General features: G+C 38.6%; 1 protein-coding gene and 3 non-coding genes across 8 annotated transcripts; all 4 read left to right on the top strand.

Moving 5' to 3' along the window:
• Positions 1 to 1,982: 1,982 nt before the first annotated feature.
• On the top strand, positions 1,983 to 21,772 carry KANSL2 (KAT8 regulatory NSL complex subunit 2). Of its 5 annotated transcripts, none has more exons than XM_047868404.1 (10): positions 1,983 to 2,138; positions 2,690 to 2,948; positions 3,744 to 3,922; positions 4,466 to 4,580; positions 9,835 to 9,998; positions 10,224 to 10,390; positions 11,479 to 11,575; positions 15,130 to 15,383; positions 20,217 to 20,402; positions 21,009 to 21,121. In XM_047868404.1, exons 2-9 carry the CDS (start codon positions 2,698 to 2,700, stop codon positions 20,388 to 20,390), a joined length of 1,401 nt encoding a protein of 466 aa, XP_047724360.1. In that variant the 5' UTR covers positions 1,983 to 2,138; positions 2,690 to 2,697; the 3' UTR covers positions 20,391 to 20,402; positions 21,009 to 21,121. The 5 variants fall into 5 exon arrangements, with proteins under 5 accessions (XP_047724360.1, XP_047724359.1, XP_047724361.1 ...); XM_047868405.1 differs by having other exon boundaries at positions 1,986 to 2,138; positions 15,130 to 15,281; positions 20,217 to 20,336; positions 21,009 to 21,772; XM_047868399.1 differs by having other exon boundaries at positions 1,988 to 2,138; positions 20,217 to 20,336; positions 21,009 to 21,772.
• Positions 11,667 to 11,803, top strand: LOC125171439 (small nucleolar RNA SNORA2/SNORA34 family). The gene has a single exon (XR_007154343.1). It is a non-coding gene; the product is annotated as a small nucleolar RNA SNORA2/SNORA34 family (small nucleolar RNA).
• LOC125171440 (small nucleolar RNA SNORA2/SNORA34 family) lies at positions 19,166 to 19,298 on the top strand. The gene has a single exon (XR_007154345.1). It is a non-coding gene; the product is annotated as a small nucleolar RNA SNORA2/SNORA34 family (small nucleolar RNA).
• Positions 20,675 to 20,809, top strand: LOC125171441 (small nucleolar RNA SNORA2/SNORA34 family). Its single transcript, XR_007154346.1, has one exon. It is a non-coding gene; the product is annotated as a small nucleolar RNA SNORA2/SNORA34 family (small nucleolar RNA).
• Positions 21,773 to 22,225: the final 453 nt, after the last annotated feature.

The raw sequence follows: 22,225 nt of genomic DNA, 5'->3' as shown, positions 1-22,225 counted from the left end.
TGAGGATGACTATAGAAAGAGGAGGAGTTTGGCATTCATTCATATTCATTCTGTCTCTGTCTCACACACATACCTTTCTCTAGGATTGGTCCCCAAAACTCCAAATTCTGAAAAACTCTCAAGAATTCATTTTTGTGGGGCACCTGATTTTGTGGGGCCTCCTGGTTCAGTCAGGAAAGCATGCGACTCTTGACCTTGGGTTCATGAGTTTGAGCCCCAAATGAGGTTACTTAAATAAAAAAAATTAAAAAAATTCATCTTTGCCAATTTTTCTTTACAAAGACCCTCAGGTCCACTTTAACCTATTTAATACCTAGCAGATTGTTCAGTGGATTACAAACAGCCATCTACTTTGTTAAACAGCACAAAAAGTTTGCTAACATCTTGACCCTTCAATAATATCTGCCCTCTTACTCACTTAGAAGGAAGTGGCTCTACATAGCAACTTTTTTGCCTTTCTTGGATTTAGCAGGAGGGTTTTATTTCAACTAAGACCTATGGTAGACCTAATTAAAGTCTGCTGTATCCTTATCTAGTTCCTAAAGCCTCTTTTCATTGTTCAGTATAGTAGAGTTTTAATATCCCTTTATGATATTACCACATTTGGTTACAGATTCTTTTTTTTTTTTTTTTTTTAGGTTTTATTTTTAAGTAATCTCTCTACCCAACGTGGGGCTTGAATTTACAATGCCAAGTTCAAGAGTTGCATGCTCTACTGACTGAGCCAGTCAGGTGTCCTTGGTTGCAGATTCTGATTCCCATATTTTCTGTAATGTGGTTTCCTCCAGTTAGTTTGGAGTTATAGAGTGTTTATAACAAATATCTTCTTTGTACCCCTTTTGAAGGTTGGAGGGTTTGCTTATGTGTACAAATCACAGTTGCTATTAATATTATGTTTGTATTGCATCCACAATCCCAAACTGCTCAAGCATGTTTACTTCAAAAGAGCATGGTTATCTTTCTCGTTCTCTCTGTATGTCTAGTGCATGGCACTTAGGCACTCAGTAAATATTTGTTGAATGAATTTCAGTAATGGGCCTTCTAGGGATGCCCTAATCTGGAATTGGCATCTCCTCTACCTACTCCACCTCCCATTTTTGTTTTAATCACTTGTGACTAAGCTGACTGCTGTTGTCTGAGCATTGTAGATTCTCTATACTCACCTGCACTGTGAATCATACCTGCTCATTGGTACTGGAGAAACATTAAATGAAACTGACACTAGATAAAGAAGCTTGGGAATGTTGGGATGCAAAAAAGATCCAAAAGGGTTAGAGGGAAAGATTGTTGGTTCACTTCTACAAGAGGTGTGGTGATGAAAAAAGATGTTTTTAACTAAAAATTGCTAACGTATGATAAAATTGGGATTGTGTCTACCATTTCTATATACCTCCATTATTTAGCATGAAATTGTAGAGAATTTTCAATAACCAAGGCCTAAACCAGAACTCATATTTCCTTATTCTCAGTCCAATGCTCTGTACTATAAAGGGATAAAGAATGAAGGTTGGGTTCAAATTCTCCTTCTGCCATTTACTAGACTTAGGCCCATTCTATTCCTTGGTTATCTTATCTGTAAAATGGAAATAATAGCCTCTGCCTCTTAGGGTTGCTCTGAAAAATCAAGTGTTTAATTTCCCAGACTCCGTACTCAAACCAACCGCTCACAAAAGAAAACTACAGCTTCTTCCTGTATAAAGAGTCAACTGTACCGTGATCCTTTGGCCTCTATACGACTGATTTTTTTACCCGCTGTGTAGGGACGGTGAGGTAACAGCACCCTAGAACCACACAGCGGCCAAAAGTAGTCCCACAAGTATACCGAAAGGAAGCCACGCTGTGACGTAGAAAAAAACACCACCACCGCTCCAAAGACTCCGGCAGCTAGCTCACCCTCAACCTCACCCTCCTCGGGGCGGAGCTGTTGACTGACGGACAGGTCTTCTTAGCCACCCCAGCCGCGCTTTTTCTCAGCGCCCCGCCTCCCCAGACATGATAGGTAGCTGGCCTCGGCCAATGGTGACACACCGCCGTGGGCACAGTAGCCAATCAGGAATTGGGAGCCTGGAAAGGAGCGGGGGCCGAGTTAGAAGCGGCTGGCGCGGGCAGAGGCCTAGCGGCGCGGCGCGGCGGCACAGGTAACATGGCCGCGGTGCTTGATCTGTCTTCTGCAGTTAGGCTGCTGCTTCGCTCATCCTGCCCTCTCCGAGTTGTTACTTTGTCTCAAACAGCCTGGAGGTCGCTCTCCTGCTCTGGGCTCCCAGAAGCCAGATTCTCCGGTGCCCAGAGCCGGAGGACAAAATGGCGCTTGCACAGGCGGCCGAGGACGGGCAGGGCCCAGCCGTGAGCTCTGAGGCGGGCTGGGACAAAGGCGGCGTGCAAGGAGGCGGAGGCGGAGGCCGGGCGCGGCGCTGCGGCGTTGCCGCCACCGCGTGGGGCGGGCGCTCCTTCCTCGTGCGCCGGCCATGCGAGTCTGAGATACGACGTGCTTGTGTTCAGGGTGGGGGCGGGCATGGCGCAGAGGTTGAAGTGAGACAAATTGTCTAATGGCCTGGGGAGACCTGTGCGGAGGGGAGTTACAGAGCGTGACTTCTGCTTGTCCTTTGGAAACTATCTGCAGTCTGCCCGGATGTCGTAGAGCAGGAATTTTCGGGAAGGGTAAGGGCTTTTTGTGTGTGTGACCCTGCAGGTTTTGGTATGAACAGGATTCGGATCCACGTCTTGCCGACCAATCGGGGGAGGATAACCCCAGTGCCCAGGTCTCAGGAGCCTCTGTCTTGTTCATTCACTCATCGCCCATGCTCGCAACCTCGTCTGGAGGGGCAGGAGTTTTGTATTAAGCATATCCTTGAAGACAAGAATGCACCCTTCAAGCAGTGTAGTTATATATCGACGAAGAATGGAAAAAGATGTCCCAGTGCTGCTCCAAAGCCTGAGAAGAAAGATGGGTATATATGTGTAGATAATAATCTATGTCGTTTGTACTTTTAGTTTTAAAGTGAGAGGGGAGATGTGGTATATTGTGGGCTTGGGAATATCTGGGATTTTTGTAAAATTGGGGTTATGGATATATCCTTGGGGAGAAAAAATAAAAACGTTGAAAACTGGAGAGACCACTTCCGTTTGGTCCACTCAATCTGTTTAGACGTTTTCTCTTGTCTATAAAATAAAGGGATATTCTAGATTATTCTTAACTCTGGAGTCCATGGCCCTGTGGGTCATCCCTGATCCTTGTTAAGTAATATGCAAAACTGCATGTATGTGTATTCTGGTTCCCCAGAAAAGCTTTATAGCTTTCATCATTGAAGCAAAAGTATTCACATAACTTGGCTAGTTAATTCTGCATGTATATTTTGGTTTTAAAATTGTGTCCCACATCTTCTTACCTTCACTGGATTGATGCTGAATTAAAGTGTAGAGTTGCCTTCCAGAATCAATTTTGAAAGATGAAAGAGGATCTCTTTGATTTGCTCTAAGATGATGTCAGCGTTTTTATAGTTGGAATGTTTTGTTTGATGAATGAAGCACCAGATTATGATACCTGCATTTCCCCTTAGTAATACCAAATGAGTTGACCTTGGGCTAGTTAAAATTACTCTGCTTCACTGGCCTTTTTAATTTATAAATGAAGGTAATAGTAATTTTAATTTCCTAAAAAGATCTAAAGATTAGTGACAGTGAAAATGGTAGAACTCTTTCAAGAAGGGACCTGAGTATAAAATGTTAATATTTTGTCTTCTTAGGGTGTCTTTCTGTGCTGAACATGTCCGTAGGAATGCCCTGGCACTTCATGCTCAAATGAAGAAGACTAATCCAGGGCCTATGGGTGAAACACTCTTGTGCCAGCTGAGCTCCTATGCTAAGACAGAGCTGGGGTCTCAGACTCCAGAAAGTAGCCGCAGCGAAGCCAGCCGAATTCTGGGTAAGGATCTTCTCTCCTTAGAATGAAAAAGGAAAAAGTAAGTTAAAGAACTTATTTTGGTTTATTTAGCACAGTATCTTGAACATACATGACAAGTGATAATACGGTAATTAATTCATTGACAATTTGATGAGAATTCCAGCATTGCTATGTTCACCAGTTCTTTTCAGTTTGAAGTAGCCTGTGCTTGGGTTTACTTTCTTGACTTTATGACTGTTTCCTTCATAGCTGTTTTTATGCTTGTCTTTGTTAGGCAAGGTAATTTCAGGAAGCAAGAGTAATTTTGAGTTGACCTTTCTGTCCTTTTGAGGGCATGGTTACCTCCTTTATGTTATAAGTACTCTCACCTGGGTTGTATTTTTTAAGCTGACTTTATTTGCCAGTGCCTTTCTGCTAAAAATTTTTTTGGGGGGAGGTGGGGGGGAGTTGTTTGTTTTGTTTTAAATTTTAAGGTTTGGGTTGATGTGTTAAGTAATCTAGTTTTGTGTGGTGGAGTTACAGAGGTGGGAAGTCTTAATGGCTGCTCTCCCTTCCTTGCCTCAGATGAAGACAGCTGGAGTGATGGGGAGCAGGAACCCATTACTGTGGATCAGACATGGAGAGGTGACCCTGACAGTGAAGCTGATAGCATAGACAGTGATCAAGAAGATCCCCTAAAGTAAGTTGTAACTCCACATAAGGCTTTTAAATATTTTTTGCAGTCAGTGTGTGGACTACAGTAATGCTGTTAATTAACTATAGTAAACTGTTAATAGGTTAATAACCTAGCGGTGTTGAAGATAACTTAGTTATTTGTGAGCAGTAATAGCTTAATAGCTTCCGTATGTTAGTGTCCTGGTTCATCACCATCTTGCTGCAAGGCAAAATTTGATTCTTGTTTGGAAGTCTTGGAATTTGGGGAAGTTTTTAGGTATCAAATTCTACACATGAGAAAGTATAGGGGAGAAAATAGGAAATTTCTTGGACATAGGAGTGGGAGGTTGGTTGAGAAATGGCTTAGATCAGTTAGAGAAGAGGAAACTGATGTAAGTGGATTCCTGGCTTAAATCTCAGGAACAATAATGTGATTGTATTTGAATACATTTTTTTCAGAGTTACATTTTATGAGTGTTGTTTTTTTTTTTTCCCCCGGTGGAAAAATAAAAAGATGTTCAAGAGTGCCCTTTGGTTTCATGGCTAAGAGAAACTGAGGTAGAAACCAGAAGTGAGTAATATGTGTATGTAATTATATCTTAACTAAGGTTCTACTCTTCATTTAACCCATGGGTCACCTTGGAGTTACAGAAACAAAAACATTGCCACTCAAAAGTGTCATGGTTTGTGTTTACTTGAGTTTTTTCTTTTTTTGTTTTCTTCATTCTTTTTGATTACTGTCTAATACTTCCCACTGACAGTTTGCATAGAAGTATTATAAATAGTGGGAGGGGTAATGAATTTCTAGACTGTTCATAAAAAGTCATTTAGGTTTACATTTTCTGAGTATAATAATTGTGTCTATTTTTCTTGAGTAATGTCAGTGTAGTCAGCTCTTCAGGAAGGACTTATTGGGAAGTTCTATCTAAGTAGTTTGCAAAGGAATATTCGTTATCTAGTCATTATCTAGCAGAATTCTCTCATAGTAACTTCGGTTTATTTGGTTTATTTACTTGGTAACTTAATATCAAACATTCTTTACCCCCCCATTGTGCTTCTGGAAATGCCAGACTTGCTGCTTTGAAGAGGTATATGCTCTGTAGGGTCACAAAGTGACTGTCCTTTGGTATGGTAAATAGGTTTGAAGGTCCAGAAACTTGATTTTGTCAGTAGTAATCTAGAGTGGATCAGTCTCTTGGGGACACATTTATGCTAGTGTAGCTTAAAAATACCAGTTAATTTAATGAGAAGTATAAATGTTAAAAGGACTAGGTATTTGGTGTCAATTTCTCCTAAAAGGAACATTCCAAGGGGGAAAGTAAAGCCCCAAGTATGATCACCTATTAGGCAACTAAATATAAGGCTTTCTTTAATTCCCCCATGAGATTATCCAAAAAATTTTGACCTCCTAAAATATTTGCATTTTTAGGGCTGTAAATACAGTTGTTAAATGTCTTAGAGTATTAAATTTGTTAATGTGGTTGCATATTACTGTGTTGTTAAATTTAATAAAAGAGTATTTAATGAAATTCTTTTCATTTCATCTCTGGTGCCAGTGTTTTATTGTCACTAGGACCACTTTTTGAATCGTTAGCAATTTACAGCATATATTGTCTTCATTTGCTTGTTCCAGGAGGGTGCTTTTTGTATTGTTTATGATGATGTCATTAGAGATTTTATCCTAACTAGGATTAATATTGGCATAGTTTCTTTTCCCCCTTATAGGTATGTGTATGTGATTTCCCTCAAAGTAACCATTTACTTAATTGCTTTGTAAAAAGTAATCTGAGGGGCACCTGGGTGGCTCAGGTCATGATCTCACTGTTGGTGAGTTCGAGTCCTGCATCAGGCCCTGTGCTGACAGCTCAGAGCCTGGAACCTACTTTGGATTCTGTGTCTCCCTCTTTCTGTCCTTTCCCTGCTCCTACTGTCTCTCTCTGCCTCTCAAAAAATAAATAAATGCTAAAAAAAAAAAAAAATTTAAAAAAAAAGGAATCTGAAAAGTCCATTTATAACAACATCCAGCACTGGTGAAGTTTTAGCCTATGAGTAACTGTTAGGGGCGCCAGGGTGGCTCAGTCGGTTAAACATCTGATTCTTGATTTCAGCTGAGGTCCTGATCTCAAAATGGTAAGATTGGGTGTGGACCCTGCTTAAGATTCTTTCTCTCTGCCCCTCTCCCCCTCTCCGTCTCTAAAATAAAATAAACAACAACAACAGAAACAGCCAGCCAAGAAAAGTTAAAAAAAAAAAAAAAAAAAAAAAGAGTAATTGTTCAATCGTTCCCTTTTTAGAAAGTAATTTTTATCATATGACTTCTACAGGCATTCAGAGTTAGTTTTGGTAAAGGTCATTTCAAGTTATTGAGTCTTCATTGTTATTAGAATAAATTTGGAGGAATGCCCTTAGATAAGAGACACTAATATACAAGGAATGTAAGATGATTCCCTCTTTGTTGAAGATGCATTCAGATAATAAATCTCTGACTTAAATTTATGAGTATCAGAGTAAGGGAAGTTGGTGCATGCTTTTATTAAAAAAAATTTTTTTTTAATGTTTGTTTATTTTGAGAGAGAATATTCCAAGCAGGCTCTGGCTGTCAGCATAGTTTTTTTTTTTTTTTTTTTTAACTTTTTTAAATGTTTTATTTATTTTTGAGACAGACACAGAGTACGAGTGGGGGAGGGGCAAAGAGAGAGGGAGACACAGAATCCGCAGCAGGCTCCAGGCTCTGAGCTGTCAGCAGAGAGCCTGATATGGGGCTCAAACTCATGAATGGTGAGATCATGACCTGAGCCGAAGTCAGACGCTGAACTGACTGAGCCGCCCAGGCCCCCCTGTTGGCATAGATTCTGATGTAGGGCTTGATCTCAACAGCTGTGAGATCATGACCTGAGCCAAAATCAAGAGTCAGATGCTTAGCTGACTGAGCCACCCATGTGTCCTGGTTTTAATAACATGATTTTAATAACTAGCCATGAATGTCTGGAACAGCCATATTTATTTGTTTGTTTGTTTATTTTGAGAGATTGTGAGCAGGGGAGGGGCTGAGAGAGAGGGGGAGAGAATCTCCAACAGGCTCTGCTCTGTCAGCATAGAGCCTGACATGGGGCTCAATGGTGAGCATGTGACCAGAGCCAAAATCAAGAGTAGGGCACTTAACTGACTGAGCCACACAGGTGCCCCTAAAATTAGAGTATGTAATTTGCATGCATTGTGTTTTAAGTGAAGGAAATAATTTTTTACTCAGAATGAAAATAGCAAGTCAAGGTACATACCTAGTTTGCTCTTCCTGTTTAATGATCACACGAGGCAAATGGAACCAAAAGTCTTTCAAATTTGCAACTAGTCTTTTCATTTTGAGTTACTTAAATCAGAGTCTGGAAAGTCTCCATTTAAACCGCCGTTTAACTTATTGGCTTTGTGACCTCATAATCAGCACAATAACTTTAAAAAGTTCTGTTTATAATTGGTGGTAAAGCTTAGTAAAATTGGTGTGGATCTAGATCTTTGGCAATTAAAGGTTAACTTAGGGTACTGTATTTTGAGAAATTTGTCAAGGAAATGAGCTGGAGGACAGTGAATAGCCTTTGTGGACCAGTGTTTTAAGGGCCCACATAAACCCCAATATAGGAATGTGTTTTAAATTACGGGGCATCCGTGTGGCTCAGTCGGTTGAATGTACAACTCTTGATCTCAGCTTAGGTCTTGATCTCAGGTCATGAGTTTGGGCCTCAAGTTGGGCTCTGGGCTGGGTGTGGAGCCTACTTAAAATTAAAAAAAAAAAAAGTGTATTTTAAATTAGAAATTGAAATTATTTGTTACCTTTTGTACTTCATTTAAAATATATTAAGATATAAATGCTACTAAATTGAATACTTTTAAGCTGTCCTGACTGGTAAGTGACTAAATTATGAAATGGGGTAAGAATGTAGATTAATAAAAATTTTTGAGTGTTCCATATCTTCACTTTTTCTTAAACGTAATGTAACATAACTGGGGAAAATAATGAAGCATCTCCCCTTCCTCATATTGTGAGATTATACATTAGCATCCATACTTGGAGATTTTCTTTGTTGTTTTGTTTTTTTAATTTTTTTTTAACGTTTATTTATTTTTGGGACAGAGAGAGACAGAGCATGAACGGGGGAGGGGCAGAGAAGGAGGGAGACACAGAATTGGAAGCAGGCTCCAGGCTCTGAGCCATCAGCCCAGAGCCCGACGCAGGGCTCGAACTCACGGACCGCGAGATCGTGACCCGAGCTGAAGTCGGACGCCTAACCAACTGAGCCACCCAGGCGCCCCTGTTGTTTTGTTTTTTAATAACAACTTGCATGTTGCATGACAATGTTCATATTTAATAAGGTGATTGTCTCAGTGGTGAGTTCTTTTTTATTTTTTAATTTTTATTTAAATTCTAGTTAGTTAACAAACAGTGTAATATTGGCTTCAGGAATAGAATTCAGTGATTCATCATTTACATACAACACCCAATGCTTGGGGCGCCTAGATGGCTCAGTTGGTTAAATGACTAACTTCTGCTCAGGTCATGATTTTACAGTTTGTGAGTTCAGTCCCTGCATCGGGCTCTGTGCTGATGGTGTGGAGCCTGCTTGGGATTTTTTTCTCTCTGGCTCTTCCCCTTCTGTGTGCATGTGCTTTCTCTTTCTTTTTCTCTCTCAAAAATAAATAAGTAAACTTAAAAAAAAAGACTCCATAACACCCAGTGCTTATCACAAGTGCATGCCTTAATACATATCACCCTTCCAGCCCATCCCTCACCCACCTCCCCTCCAGCAACCTCAGTTCTCTGTAGTTAAAGAGTCTTTTATGGTTTCTTTCCCTCTTTTTTGTCTGTCTGTCTGTCTGTCTGTCTGTCCAGCCAGCTATCTATCTATCTATCTATCTATCTATCTATCTATCTAGCCGTCCAGCCATCCCGCCATCCCCCCTTCCCATATGTTCATCTGTTTTGTTTCTTAAATCCCACATAAGTGAAATCATATGGTATTTGTCTTTCTTTGACTGACTTATTTTGTGTAGCATCATAATACACTCTAGCTCCATCCACGTTGCAAATGGCATGATTTCATTCTTTTTGACGGCTGAGTAAATATTCCATTTATATATATGCCACATCATTATCTTCATCTGTTGATGGGTAGTTGGGTGACTTCTTGTTAAGTAACAAGGTTAAGTCTCACCTCTACCCTTGTCTCCTTTTAAGCTTGGGGTTTATTGTGTTTTCTTATGCTTTGCTGAATTCTGTTTCATTGTAGACATGCTGGTGTTTATACAGCAGAAGAAGTTGCCCTGATTATGCGTGAGAAACTAATTCGGTTGCAGTCTTTGTACATCGATCAGTTTAAACGACTTCAGCATCTGCTCAAAGAGAAGAAGCGACGTTATTTACATAATCGCAAAGTGGAACATGAAGCTCTAGGCAAGTTTTATGCTAAGTTCCAATAAGCTGTTGTATTGTGGGTTCAACATGTGCATTTGGTAGTACTTAGATATATTTCTGTCTTGGTACCTGGAGTGAAAAATTTGCTTTTGAAGATGGCTGTCTTACGGCTAAAGATTTCCCAGTTTATTTCTTCTTAATTTGGGGAAGCCATCCTTCATTGGTTACTTGGCACATAGCGTCTTGACTGTTGTGACTCACCAGGTAGTAGTCTCCTAACTGGCCCAGAGGGACTTTTGGCCAAAGAACGAGAGAACTTAAAGCGTCTAAAATGTCTTCGGCGGTATCGTCAGCGCTATGGAGTGGAAGCCTTATTACATAGGCAGCTGAAGGAACGCAGAATGCTGGCCACAGATGGCGCTGCCCAACAGGTAATTTGTGTTTATACCTCTAAGGGGCATATATTTGCTTTGTTTACAAAGTCACAAATAGTCAAAATATTGTATAGTCTTGGCTCTGAAATCTGACTTAATTTAATTGGATGTGGGGTAAATTGAAAAGAGCACAGTTAAGTGATCATTCTTAATTTGTTTTTTAAGCCCTTGGTCTCTGCCTCAATGATAATTCCATTTTTATCTGTTTTATTTGTTGAGGCTCCACATAAAACTACAATTAAAAAAAATTTTTTTTTAATATTTATTTATTAGAGAGAGAGAGAGAGAGACAGAGTATGCAGGGGAAGGGCAGAGAGAGGGAGACACAGAATCTGAAGCAGGCTCCAGGATCTGAGATGTCAGCACAGCTCAATGTGGGGCTCAGACTCATGGACTGCAGGAGCATGACCTGAGCTGAAATCAGACACTTAATTGACTGAGCCACCCAGGCACCTATAAAATTACAGTTTTAAAAAGTGGTTTGCTGGGGCGCCTGGGTGGTGCAGTCGGTTAGGCGTCCGACTTCAGCCAGGTCACGATCTTGTGGTCCGTGAGTTCGAGCCCCGTGTCAGGCTCTGGGCTGATGGCTCGGAGCCTGGAGCCTGTTTCCGATTCTGTGTCTCCCTCTCTCTGTGCCCCTCCCCTGTTCATGCTCTGTCTCTCTCTGTCCCAAAAATAAATAGAAAACGCTGAAAAAAAAAAAAAAAAAATAAATAAAGTGGTTTGCTAGGGTGCCTGGCTGGCTCAGTCTTTGGAGCATGCCACTCTTGATCTTGAGGTTATGAGTTCAAGCCGTAAAAAGGGGGGAAGGGTTTCTAAAAGACAAAATAGTTTGAAAACCATTAGGCTGATCACATTCTTATAATCTGGAGAAGTATGTTGGATTAGGGTTGACTCATTATTTGAACATGAAGTTTTAACTTTTTTTTCCTTTCATATAGTCTTGTGAGTAAATTTGTCAAATATTGAGGGTTTTTTTTTTTTCTTTAGCCTTTAAGGGTGTACCTTATATGTTATAAGTTAGTATTGTCATAGATAACTGGTTGTATTTTCTTTTGAACGTTTATTTATTTTCTCCATTTTAGGCTCATACGACTCGTTCCAGTCAGAGGTGCTTGGCCTTTGTGGATGATGTTCGATGTTCTAATCAGTCTCTTCCAATGACCAGACACTGCCTTACCCGTATCTTTTTTATTCCTTTCAGTTTGCTAGCTAGACTAAAGGCTGGTGGGAATATCTCATAGTTTGCTTAATTGAAGGTCTTTGTTTTCCTTTGGCCCTGAATCAAGGCCAGCAGTTTGTCGAAGCTGTTGGTTTCAAGCAGGAGCCTAAAGAAATGTCTTTCTATGGTCTGTTGGCCATTTCAGAACTTTGGAAATGTAATGGTCAGTTCATTAGAAAGAAACATCTGAGTCATTAGAGATAGGTGTGGGCTAATATTTATTTGTTGTTGATTAATACTGGGATTCCAAACTATAGAGATCCCTGATAGAACTTGTTCATTGGAATTATAATACTGTTAAGTCCAGTTATCAAAAAAAAAAATTTACTGTGGGTTTTCCACCAAAAAAACAATAGGTTCTGAACTGTGACCTTCCTTTGAGAATTAATCTTTTGTATGGCCAATTTGTGTATTTTAGACTTTATTCAAATTGGAAGCTTATCTATTTCCAAAAATGGAATGCTCCCACCCCTACCCTCCCAATTAGTTTGCCTTTGAACCATCATAGCATCTCTTGATTCGGCTGCAAGGTCACATTTACTATCAGGTTATAAGACTTTTTGACTTGTTTATTTGATTGTGAAAGTGCATCTTTATTATGGATATCGAGTAAGTTGCTTTCACAGTAAAGTACTTGTTAAATACTATTATCTAAAGGCATCAATCTTGATGGATTTCATTTGCCTGGAAGAGATGTAAAGTATATGGAAAATAAAATATCTTTTTAATAGAAAAAGGAGAACCTTGGTCTTTGAAAAGAATACTTTTTTCTATTCTATTTATTGAATGTTTTACTAGTTTACTAATTATTGCAATAAATGTCTGATGAAGGATTACTGTCCTTAATACACAAAATACTTGTGCAAGGTAATCAAAAACTATAAATAAATGCTCAAAACATAATTGGACAAAGGTGGACAGATTTAAAAGTAGAAATGGCTAATAGTGGAAAAGTGTTTTCACTGTACATAAATGAAATAGGAAATGAAAATTTTAATCTATGAATTTGATGTTTGTATATATATGATGTTTGAGTGAATTTCAGGTTGAGGTTATGGTGAAATGGATCCTTCTAAATACTGTCATTGGGAAGATCAAGTGGCACAAACTTTTGAAAGCAGCTTGACAGTATTCATATTCTTTGATATGATAATGTCACCTCTGGGAATTTATTTTAAGGAGATAATCAAATGCAAAGACCAATATTTTTACATAAAACTCTTTCAACTAGAGACAGCCTTGAAATTCTCAGAGATGGGGAACAAAGAAGAAAATTATTATATAATATGGAATAGGCCAGGGGTTAAACATTTTATTTAATAAAATTAATGAATGACATAGGAAAATGTTTGATAGTGACAAAAATAGGGTATGGAATTCCATATAATCAAATCCTGGGAGGGGAAGTAAAAATTGACTATTTTTGGATGGTGGGGTTGTTGAATACCCTTTATTCCTCTGCCTTGTACTTGCAGGTTTTCTTCAGTGAGCTTGAATTTATAAGTCAAAAAAACTCAATTTACAGAAATTAAGGAGTATTTTAGACTTACAGTATTATTCTCAAATAGCTTATTAGAATATTAATATTTTAAAAAGCAGAGTTGAAAATGAAATGTATTTGAAAAGAGAAGGGAAGTATGATTTTTTTTGTTTTATGCTTTTTTCCTTTCCGCTCCATAGTTGCTTAAGTCACTTACCCTTCCTTAAGTCCTTCTCCCAGAGAAAGATGCGACTGCTATTGGTGACCTGTTAACTCTTTACTCTGGTCTAATGGAGACAGCACTGGACTGAAAGTGAAGGACCCAGACTCTAGTTGTAGGTCAACCATTCCCTTCTCTTTGTCTCTCTTGTCCCCATCTGAAAGGAAAGGGGGTGGAGGAGGATGGGGGGGAGGGTTTTTCCAAGATATATATATTGTATTAAATAAGAGACTTATGAAAGTTCTTTGAATTCCATGAAAACAGTTCTGATTAAAACATTTAATTTAATGGGTTGATCTTAAGTATTAATAATTTAATAAGATTGGGCTTTTTAAGCACATTGGAGACTGTTTAGATTTTCTTAAGCAATGCAAATCTGATTGTTCCTATTAGATTCATGTGCTTGTTCATTTGGTTGTTCGTTTTCATTCAATAAATACTGTTTACTTTGTACTATTTACTGTTCTTTTAGAGGAGTGGTTCTCAACTGGGTGCCATTTTATCCTCATTTGGCAATGTGTGGAGACAATTTTGCTTGTTCTAATTCAGGAGTGACAGTGAGATGCTACTGACATCTAGTGGGTAGAGGCCAGAGTGTTGCTAAGCACCTGGCAGTGTACTGGGCAGCCAGTAACGTCAATAGTGCCAGGGTGTGAAACCCTGCCTTAGATTTCCAAGAAGTGATTGTGAGAAATGGCTTATTCAAGAAGTTTTACTTGGTTTAAAAATAAATTGTATGTTAGATTTTTTTTAATTTTTAGGAATTATCACAAAATGTGGGAGAAAAGTTTACTCATAATTCTATAATCCTGGGTACACGTAGTTTATAGGAAATGGAGCTTTCTGGTTTAAAAATAAACCCACATTTGAAATAACAGTTGTCTGTTAATCTAGGGAAAAAACATGTAGTTAAGATTTCAAGAAGTGGTATCATTTGAGTAAAAAACTATTTCATAGGGTAACTGGAACTAAATTTTGTTATTTTACCTAAGCATGATTTTAATTTTGATTCATTTTACAGAGCTTCTTTGCCAATTTGGAAACTGGCCCTTTTCTGTTTTACTCTTAATAGAAGTAATTGTTAGTACTCCTGAAATGTTCCTGGAGTAGTTCCTTTCCATGGGAAATTCTGTTTCCTTTCTCTCTGGGGGAGCATACAACTCCTCTGCATTAGTACCCCCACCCCCTCAAAAGGGAAGGGGGCATGGAAATAAAATAAGTTTATTTTTATTTTTTTGTCAAGATAAGATCCCTAGTTACTAGAGGTTCTATTTTCCCCAGTTCTCTGCTGCTTTAAGTATAAAACATGTAAACAGTTTGGAAATAAAATTCAAAAAGTTTTTGTAATCTTTTGCCAGTCTGCTTAACAGAGCAGAAACATTTGTGTCTTGATTCTTGGAAGGAGGTGGTACCGCCTCTGCAAGCTATCCACCTGCTTTTGCCATAACATGTTTCTTCTGAATAGGTGTAGGGACCTAGAATTGTTATTGCTATTTGCTTAGCACTGTTTTCAAATGTTTTGCATTTGACTCTCCTCAGTGAGAACAAGATTAATGTCTCTGGTTTAAATGACTGGGATCCTGAAGTGTAGATTGGGGACTAGATTTAAATTACTGTTTGAGCTAGAATTAGATGCTAGTGAATGACACTTATTTTGAGAAGAACTTTAAAAATTGCTAACTGGGTTTGGTTCTGTTTCCAATGTAACCAGTTGTCTCCGTAGTCCACACCTTGAATTTTACATGGCAGACAACTCTTTCCTATTTTGTGCCTCCAATAGATCCATTTTATTTCCCTTGACCGTTTTTCTACAGATATTTGTCAGGACACGAATCAGGTTCTCTTCAAATGCTGCCAGGGGTCTGAAGAGGTACCCTGCAACAAACCAGTTCCTGTAAGCCTCTCTGAGGATCCCTGCTGCCCACTGCATTTCCAGTTGCCTCCTCAGATGTATAAGCCCGAGCAGGTACTGTCTGTGCCACACGATCTGGAAGCCGGCCCCATGGATCTGTACTTGAGTGCTGCCGAGCTTCAGCCCACTGAGAGTTTACCTCTGGAGTTCAGTGATGTAAGTTAGAGAAGCTCTGCTCTGGTTGGCCCTTGAGGCAAGGCCTTATTTATTAATGGTGAGACTAGGTTAGTCTTTTGTGGCCAGGAGAGTTGATAAAGTTTTTGAAATGATGTATGTATGGTTGTATTTGTATGTTAGCATATTGATTTAGAGACAGTTAAATTGGCAAGAGTTTTTCTGTAAGAATGATAAGGAAAATAAACTGTAACCTATGGGAAATTGGAAAGTTAAGATTATGGTTGGATTTGCTGTAGCCAGGAAATTTGGTATCCACAAGGTGAGTGATTCACTAGAATCTTAGTAATACAAATGGATTCTGAGATCTACTCTTGACAGTTGTAAGTTTGTGTTTTCGTTCTGTCGTAGTAAAGGTTTCATTTTCAGGTTAACGTGCCCCCCAGAAAATGACTGCAAACTTAGCTCTGGCTACTGGCTTTATTTTTGATATGTTATCATAGATTCTATTGTGAATGGACTAGAACAACAGTGATCTCTTTATTTATTTTTATAGCCTTCTAAGTATGTACACTACTTTTTGAAGCTTGTTCCTCAATTGGTCCCAGCCCATAAACCCATCTCTGATTTCGTTTCCCTAATTAGCACTACCCTACTGTCTGACTTCAGGCATCAGTTGACACACCATCTCTAGCTTAGCACTTTGCTTAATATTTAGCCCTTTGGATAAAGGTCTTCATTATTTATTCTGAAGATAATTCTTCTGAATTTCATAATAAAAGGTGTATTATATATAACCATGTCATGTTTAATGTGACAAATCTAAATGGAAGATTGAATATAGGTTTTAAGATTTTTGCAAAGGGTAGAAGCAAAGTTTGAGTGGCCTCAAGGGTATTGCTTGCTAAAAAAGGGGATTTACCAGGACAGGGTAATATCTGAAAAAGATCCTGGGGCACCTGGGTGGCTGAGTCGGTTAAGCGTCTGACTTTGGCTTAGGTCATGATCTCTGACAGTGCATAGACTGCTTGGGCAGGATTCTCTGTCTCCCTCTCTTTCTGCCCCTCCCCAAAATAAAAAAACTTAAACAAAAAAGTTGCGTGCTTCTCCCAACTAAACCAGCCAGGTGTGCTCGTTTTTTTAAATTTTATTTTTTTAATTAATTAATTTTATTTTATTTTTTTAATGTTTATTTATTTTTGAGACAGAGAGACAGAGCATGAATGGGGGAGGGTCAGAGAGAGGGAGACACAGAATCTGAAACAGGCTCCAGGCTCTGAGCTGTCAGCACAGAGCCCGACGCGGGGCTTAGACTCACGGACCACAAGGTCATGTCCTGAGCCTAAGTCGGCCGCTTAACCGACTGAGCCACCCAGGCGCCCCTAAAATTTTATTTTTTTAAAGTAATCTCTACACCAAATGTGGGACTCAAACCCACAACCCCGAGATCTCTCTCTCTCTCTCTCTCTCTCTCTCTCTCTCTCTCTCTCAAAATAAATAAAAACTTAACAAAAGAATAAACTGATTGTAATTTTTTTCCATAACACCCCTGTTTTGATTATGTATGGTTTACATGCTTATTAGACTTTGATTTTCATTACTTTATTTATAATAAAATTACAGTTTTTATTATAATCTTAATTCTTACTAAAAATTTTTCACACAGATTTCATAGAATATGAAAACTAGAAAGGGACCTTATTATATACTTAAGTGCTTTACAAATTTTTCCAAAGAGATTATGTTGAAGAGGGTAAATGAATACATAGTCCTAGATTGATAAGGACAGAGTTTGTCCACTTTCCTTCATTTTAAATGTGAAGAAAATGCAGAGAGGTGCCCTTTTCTTTTTTCTTTTTTTTTCTTTCTTTTCTTTTCTTTTCTTTTCTTTTCTTTTCTTTTCTTTTCTTTTCCCTTTTCTTCCTAACTTGTAGTAACATGAGCAGCTTTATAGGGTCTAAAAATTAACCTAATAAGCACATCACCAGATTCCTTTTAGGTACTAATGTACATATGTAGAAAGTAGCAAATGTATTTTATATAGATGTATTAGGTTAGTAAATTCTATATCATCTGATTTTAATTTCTTAGAACCATTTCTGTTTGACCTTTTTGCTTTTCCCTTTTCACCTGTTTTTGTCATCTCAGTATTGCTTTTTGGAGAATTTTTCACAAAACATTAGAGATTATAAGATGTGATCATAGGTGAAGCTTGACATTTAAGGAATCTTAAAAAATATTTTAAAATATACTATCAAATCTGTTAATTCTTATTTGTTGTTTGGATTTTTTAAAAAGAATGTATGGGAGCGGCGCCTGGGTGGTGCAGTTGGTTAGAAGTCTGACTCTTGATCTCTGCTCACATCACGATCTCATGAGTTCGAGAGTTCGAGCCCAGCACTGGGCTCTGCACTGATGGTGCAGACCATGCTTGGGATTCTGTCTCCTCCTCTCTGCCCTTCCCTGACTTGTGAGTGTGCTCATGTACGTGCTTGCTCACTCTCAAATAAACTTAAAAAGAATGTATGAGAAGTAACCCCTTATTTTTGGGAATCCAGTGAGTTTTTAAGATGGACCTTTGACATTAGAGATTTAAAAATGATAAACATTCCATTTTGTACTTGAACATCTATTATGTTCATATTAATGTACTTTTGATAAACCATATTGGTCATTAAAAGTTAGTTTTATTCTTAATCTTTGGAGGTAAAAATTCTCCAGAAAATGTTGAAACAAAATCGAGTTTTAGAAAAGAAATTCTGTCCTATAATTCTGGATATATTTATTAGCATAAAAAATTTGCTGGGAAAAAAATGATTTAACTGTATGAATTTCACCAAGCATTCTTAGCTTGTAACCTATATTCTGCCTTATATACCATTTCTATAACCTGTTAATAATTTCTGGTAACTTTACCTATGGGAAGACCTGGTATTAGGTATTAATCTAGGTTAAAATTCAGTCTTTCATCTGGGTGTTATATTTGCCTGTTTTCTGTGCTTTGATCCAAGGATGTTTGGCAAGTACCTAATACCTTAATTCTATTACTTTGAGGTTCCTATCTTTTTGTGTGTGATTTTTGAGATCAGAACAAAATATATATTCTTTGTGTCCTGATGGATTTATATCTCTGAATATTGCTGTTCTGATAGGCATTTCTGCTGATCCCTTCTTCCTCTCTTGTTTTAGGTTCTTTTCCCCAATTTTAATTCTTGTAACAGACAACATAACTATGTGAGAAAAGCCTTTTCAGTATCTATTTTGTTTTGAAGACATTTCCTTACCATTGTCGTCCTGAGATTTGGAAACTTTGTGGTGTACCACCTAAACGGGTTCTTTTAAATTCCATGTTAATTATTTGTATAATGTGCATATTAAAAGAATTGGAGAAAATAGTTCACAAGCTTAACCATGTGCAAACACTGGTTTCTGTGAATAGTACAGAAGTTTCTTACACATCTGAAATAGATGTTAGCCGGCCGTACCCTTTTCCAAATTTCTGCTTTAATTGATCAGCTTTAAGTCTAGTACATTCTTTAATTATATTCTTTACCTTAATTATTGTGAAGTGTGATTAGCACACCAAAGAAAGGGAAAGGGTTTCATATTCTTAGACTTAATTTAAAAGCATAGAACTAAGCCTCTTGTGAAGCTAGATTACTGGAAACTTTGAGCCTCTATTGGGGCTTTGTGGGGCTAAGTGGATTGGATGTAGGGGAGTAGAAACCCTTGGGTAATATTCACTCTTGTGAAGGAGAGGTTAGCAGTAGACTCTTGGTGGCATGAAAGTCAGTTTGACACATTGTCTATGGCTTTGCAATGCTTAGGCCCTGAATCAAGACCAGTGGTTTGCTGTAGCTGTTGGTTTCAAACAGGAGCCAAGAGTAATGTGTTTCTGTGGTCTGTTAGCCATTCAGCACCCCAATGGGAATGGCTAGTTCAATTGGAAGAACATAGTTTATAGAATTGTTCGTACTTTTTCTCCCTTCCCCTTCCCCTTTTCCTTTTCCTTTTCCTTTTCCTTTTCCTTTTTTGCTTTTTTCCTGTCTTCTCTCTCAGCAACTGGAGTATGTGTAAAAATCAGGGATTTGCTGTTTGGGGATAGGGACTTAATCAGAATAGAATTTTGTAGTTCACTGTGGCTGTTAGGGCATTAATCAAGCAATCTTCTATTGTCCAATTTTTTTTTTTTTTTTGTAGTAAGCTCTGTGTCCAGCATGGGCTACTCATGACACTGAGATCAAGAGTCGCATGTTATATCGACTGTGCCAGCCAGGCACCCCTCATATTGTCCAATCTGTTAAAGCAATATTTTAGTTTGTGATTATGCTGATTGTCTATATTATATTCAACATCGGTGAATGTAGATCTTGATTACAGTTAGTCTTAGAGGGAATATGCTTTCTTTTTAATAGAGTTTCTTTGTAAAATATTTGTAACATGAAATTGACTGTTTCAACCATTTTTAAGTGTATAATTCAGTGGTGTTAAGTACGTTCACAGTATTGCACAACCATCACCATCTCCAGAACTTTCCCATCAGCCCAGAGACTCTGCCCATTGAACTAGAACTCCTGCTTCCTCTCTCCCTCCAGTTACTATTCTTTCTGTCTCTGAATTTTTCAATTTGAAAATATGGGTTTAAGCTACTGTAGTGGTCTGTGCTTTATACTCAGCAGCAAGGAAAAGTTTTTAGTGCTTTTGGATCTTATCCCATTTGTTAGACATTTGGGGAAAATCTTTTTTTGATTAAAAGTAGGCAAGGAGGTGAGGGAACTATGGGAGAATTGCTTTGAGGTTTGTTGAAAAATATGCCAACTTAAGCTTATTGGTTCCCTTGGTGTTCCTGATAGGCTTTTCTCTTTCTTTTCCTAGGACTTGGATGTTGTGGGTGATGGTATGCAGTGCCCTCCTTCACCCTTGCTTTTTGATCCTTCACTAACCCTTGAAGATCATTCAGTCAAAGAAATTGCTGAAGGCTCAGTGGATATTCTGGCAAGTGAAGAACAATCCCATCCAGACACAGGTCTCCCTGCTGGCTATGGCTAGCATGTACTCCCAGTGAGTGGGGTTGTTATCACAAGAGGACTGTAAGGTGCCCCAGATGGCAATTCTCCAGATGGGCCGTTAGAGAGAACACCTGATGGACACTAGTCCCAGAATCTCAGAGAGCAGGAAACTGTTTATGTAGTTAACTAGAAGAGGTTAAGACAAGGAGTCTACATAAATGGTTCTTTTTAAAGGGAGGGTTCAGCACTGGAATTGTTTTTCTCATAGAGTATGGACAAGTAATGTGATATGGCTTCTTTCTTTGATTCTTGGGTGGGGTACCAGTGGCCCTGACTGAAGACTAGCAGTTGTACTCTGCTGTTGGTTTCAAGCAGAGGCCCAAAGAACTATCTTCCTGTGATTTGCTGGCTGTTCTGGAGTCTCAGCAAAGAATGGCTGTTTCATTGGAAGAAACAACCCACAGTTCTCCTTCCCATTGGGAGAGCCTCAGGAATGCTATAGCTAATGACTGCTTACTCCCAAGGGTCAGAGATTGTTACGTATGGGGAAGAGCATCTGCTCAGAGTTTTATTTCTGCTGTCTTGATCTTGATAATTCAGATTCATGTTTCAGACCCTAATGAATGGATTTGTAACCAAAGTGATTTTCTTTTAACAGGGCCAGATACAGATGGCTGGAGATGGGTGCAGATCACAGGGGTCTCGAAATTCTGAGAAAGTCTCTGCACCACTGCCTCAAAGTGGAGTGGCTACTGCAAATGGGAAACCAGAACCTTCTACTATCAGTTGATAGTTTGTTTTGGGAACCATTTGACTTTGGAGGATTTGAATTTTCCATTTTTAAACAAATATTTATAACTCTCTCTCACTGAAGGACAACTCCGATTACGTTGTTTTTCCTCTGGGTTATTGAGTGCTGTAGTCAAACCAAATTTGGGGGGAAGGGACCAGTAGTGTCTACAGGTTGTGGATGGCTTCTCACTCTGTGCAAGGAAGAGAGATCGGTGATTCATGTCAGAGCTGCTGGGATTGAGAGAGTATTTGGGACCATGCCTGAGGGGAGAGACATCTTTGTAATGGGAATTCCCAAGTCTTGGAATAAATCCACATAGGTGTTTCGGCAGGAGATGTGTACCCTTTGGATATTGATGAAACCCAGTGTTTGATTTTCTCTATCTAATGACTTGTGTTTTAGCCTTTCTTCACCTCTCACCTGATTGGATAATCTGAACCCCCCCTCAACCCTCCAGTGAACTCTGACCTATAACCTCTGAGAATAGCCCACAGGACTGGGCCCTCCTTAACCATCCATCTTGCTTCTAACCTATGTAAATTTCTGTAGTGGCTATCTTATGTAAGATACAATAACAAATTATTGTATATAATTTCTATTAAATGTTAAAATGTTATGAAAATGTAAAACAATCACTTGAATGCATGTTTTGTTTATATTTGTGAACATATATATATTTTGGAGTCCTTAGGGAGTTGTCTCTGATGGGAAAGGGAAAACAGGACAGGTAAACTTCCTTTCCAAGAAGTAGACACATTTTCGGTAAATTGGTTTGGTTTGGAGGATAACATAAAAACCTGTAAGAAGTAGGTAGAAAGGGGTGGAACTTCCTTATTAAAGCCTACTAGTTCCAAGTATCTTCCTTATTTTCATCCTGCTCTCTGTGTCCCCTACTTCCACTTGCCTTTCTTTCTCCCAGTTAATGTCTGGTTATCATAGAGTTCTCCAGAGCTTGGGGAAAAAAAAAAAAAAAAAAAAAAAAAATATATATATATATATATATATATATGTAAAACTTCCATTGAAGTCGGGCCTGATGCTAGATCACTGAGAGAGACATAAGTTGTCAAGATCATTTTGAT

Source organism: Prionailurus viverrinus, chromosome B4 (assembly GCF_022837055.1).
Source record: "Prionailurus viverrinus isolate Anna chromosome B4, UM_Priviv_1.0, whole genome shotgun sequence".
NCBI lineage: Eukaryota > Metazoa > Chordata > Mammalia > Carnivora > Felidae > Prionailurus > Prionailurus viverrinus.
This window is presented reverse-complemented; position numbering and strand designations above follow the sequence as displayed.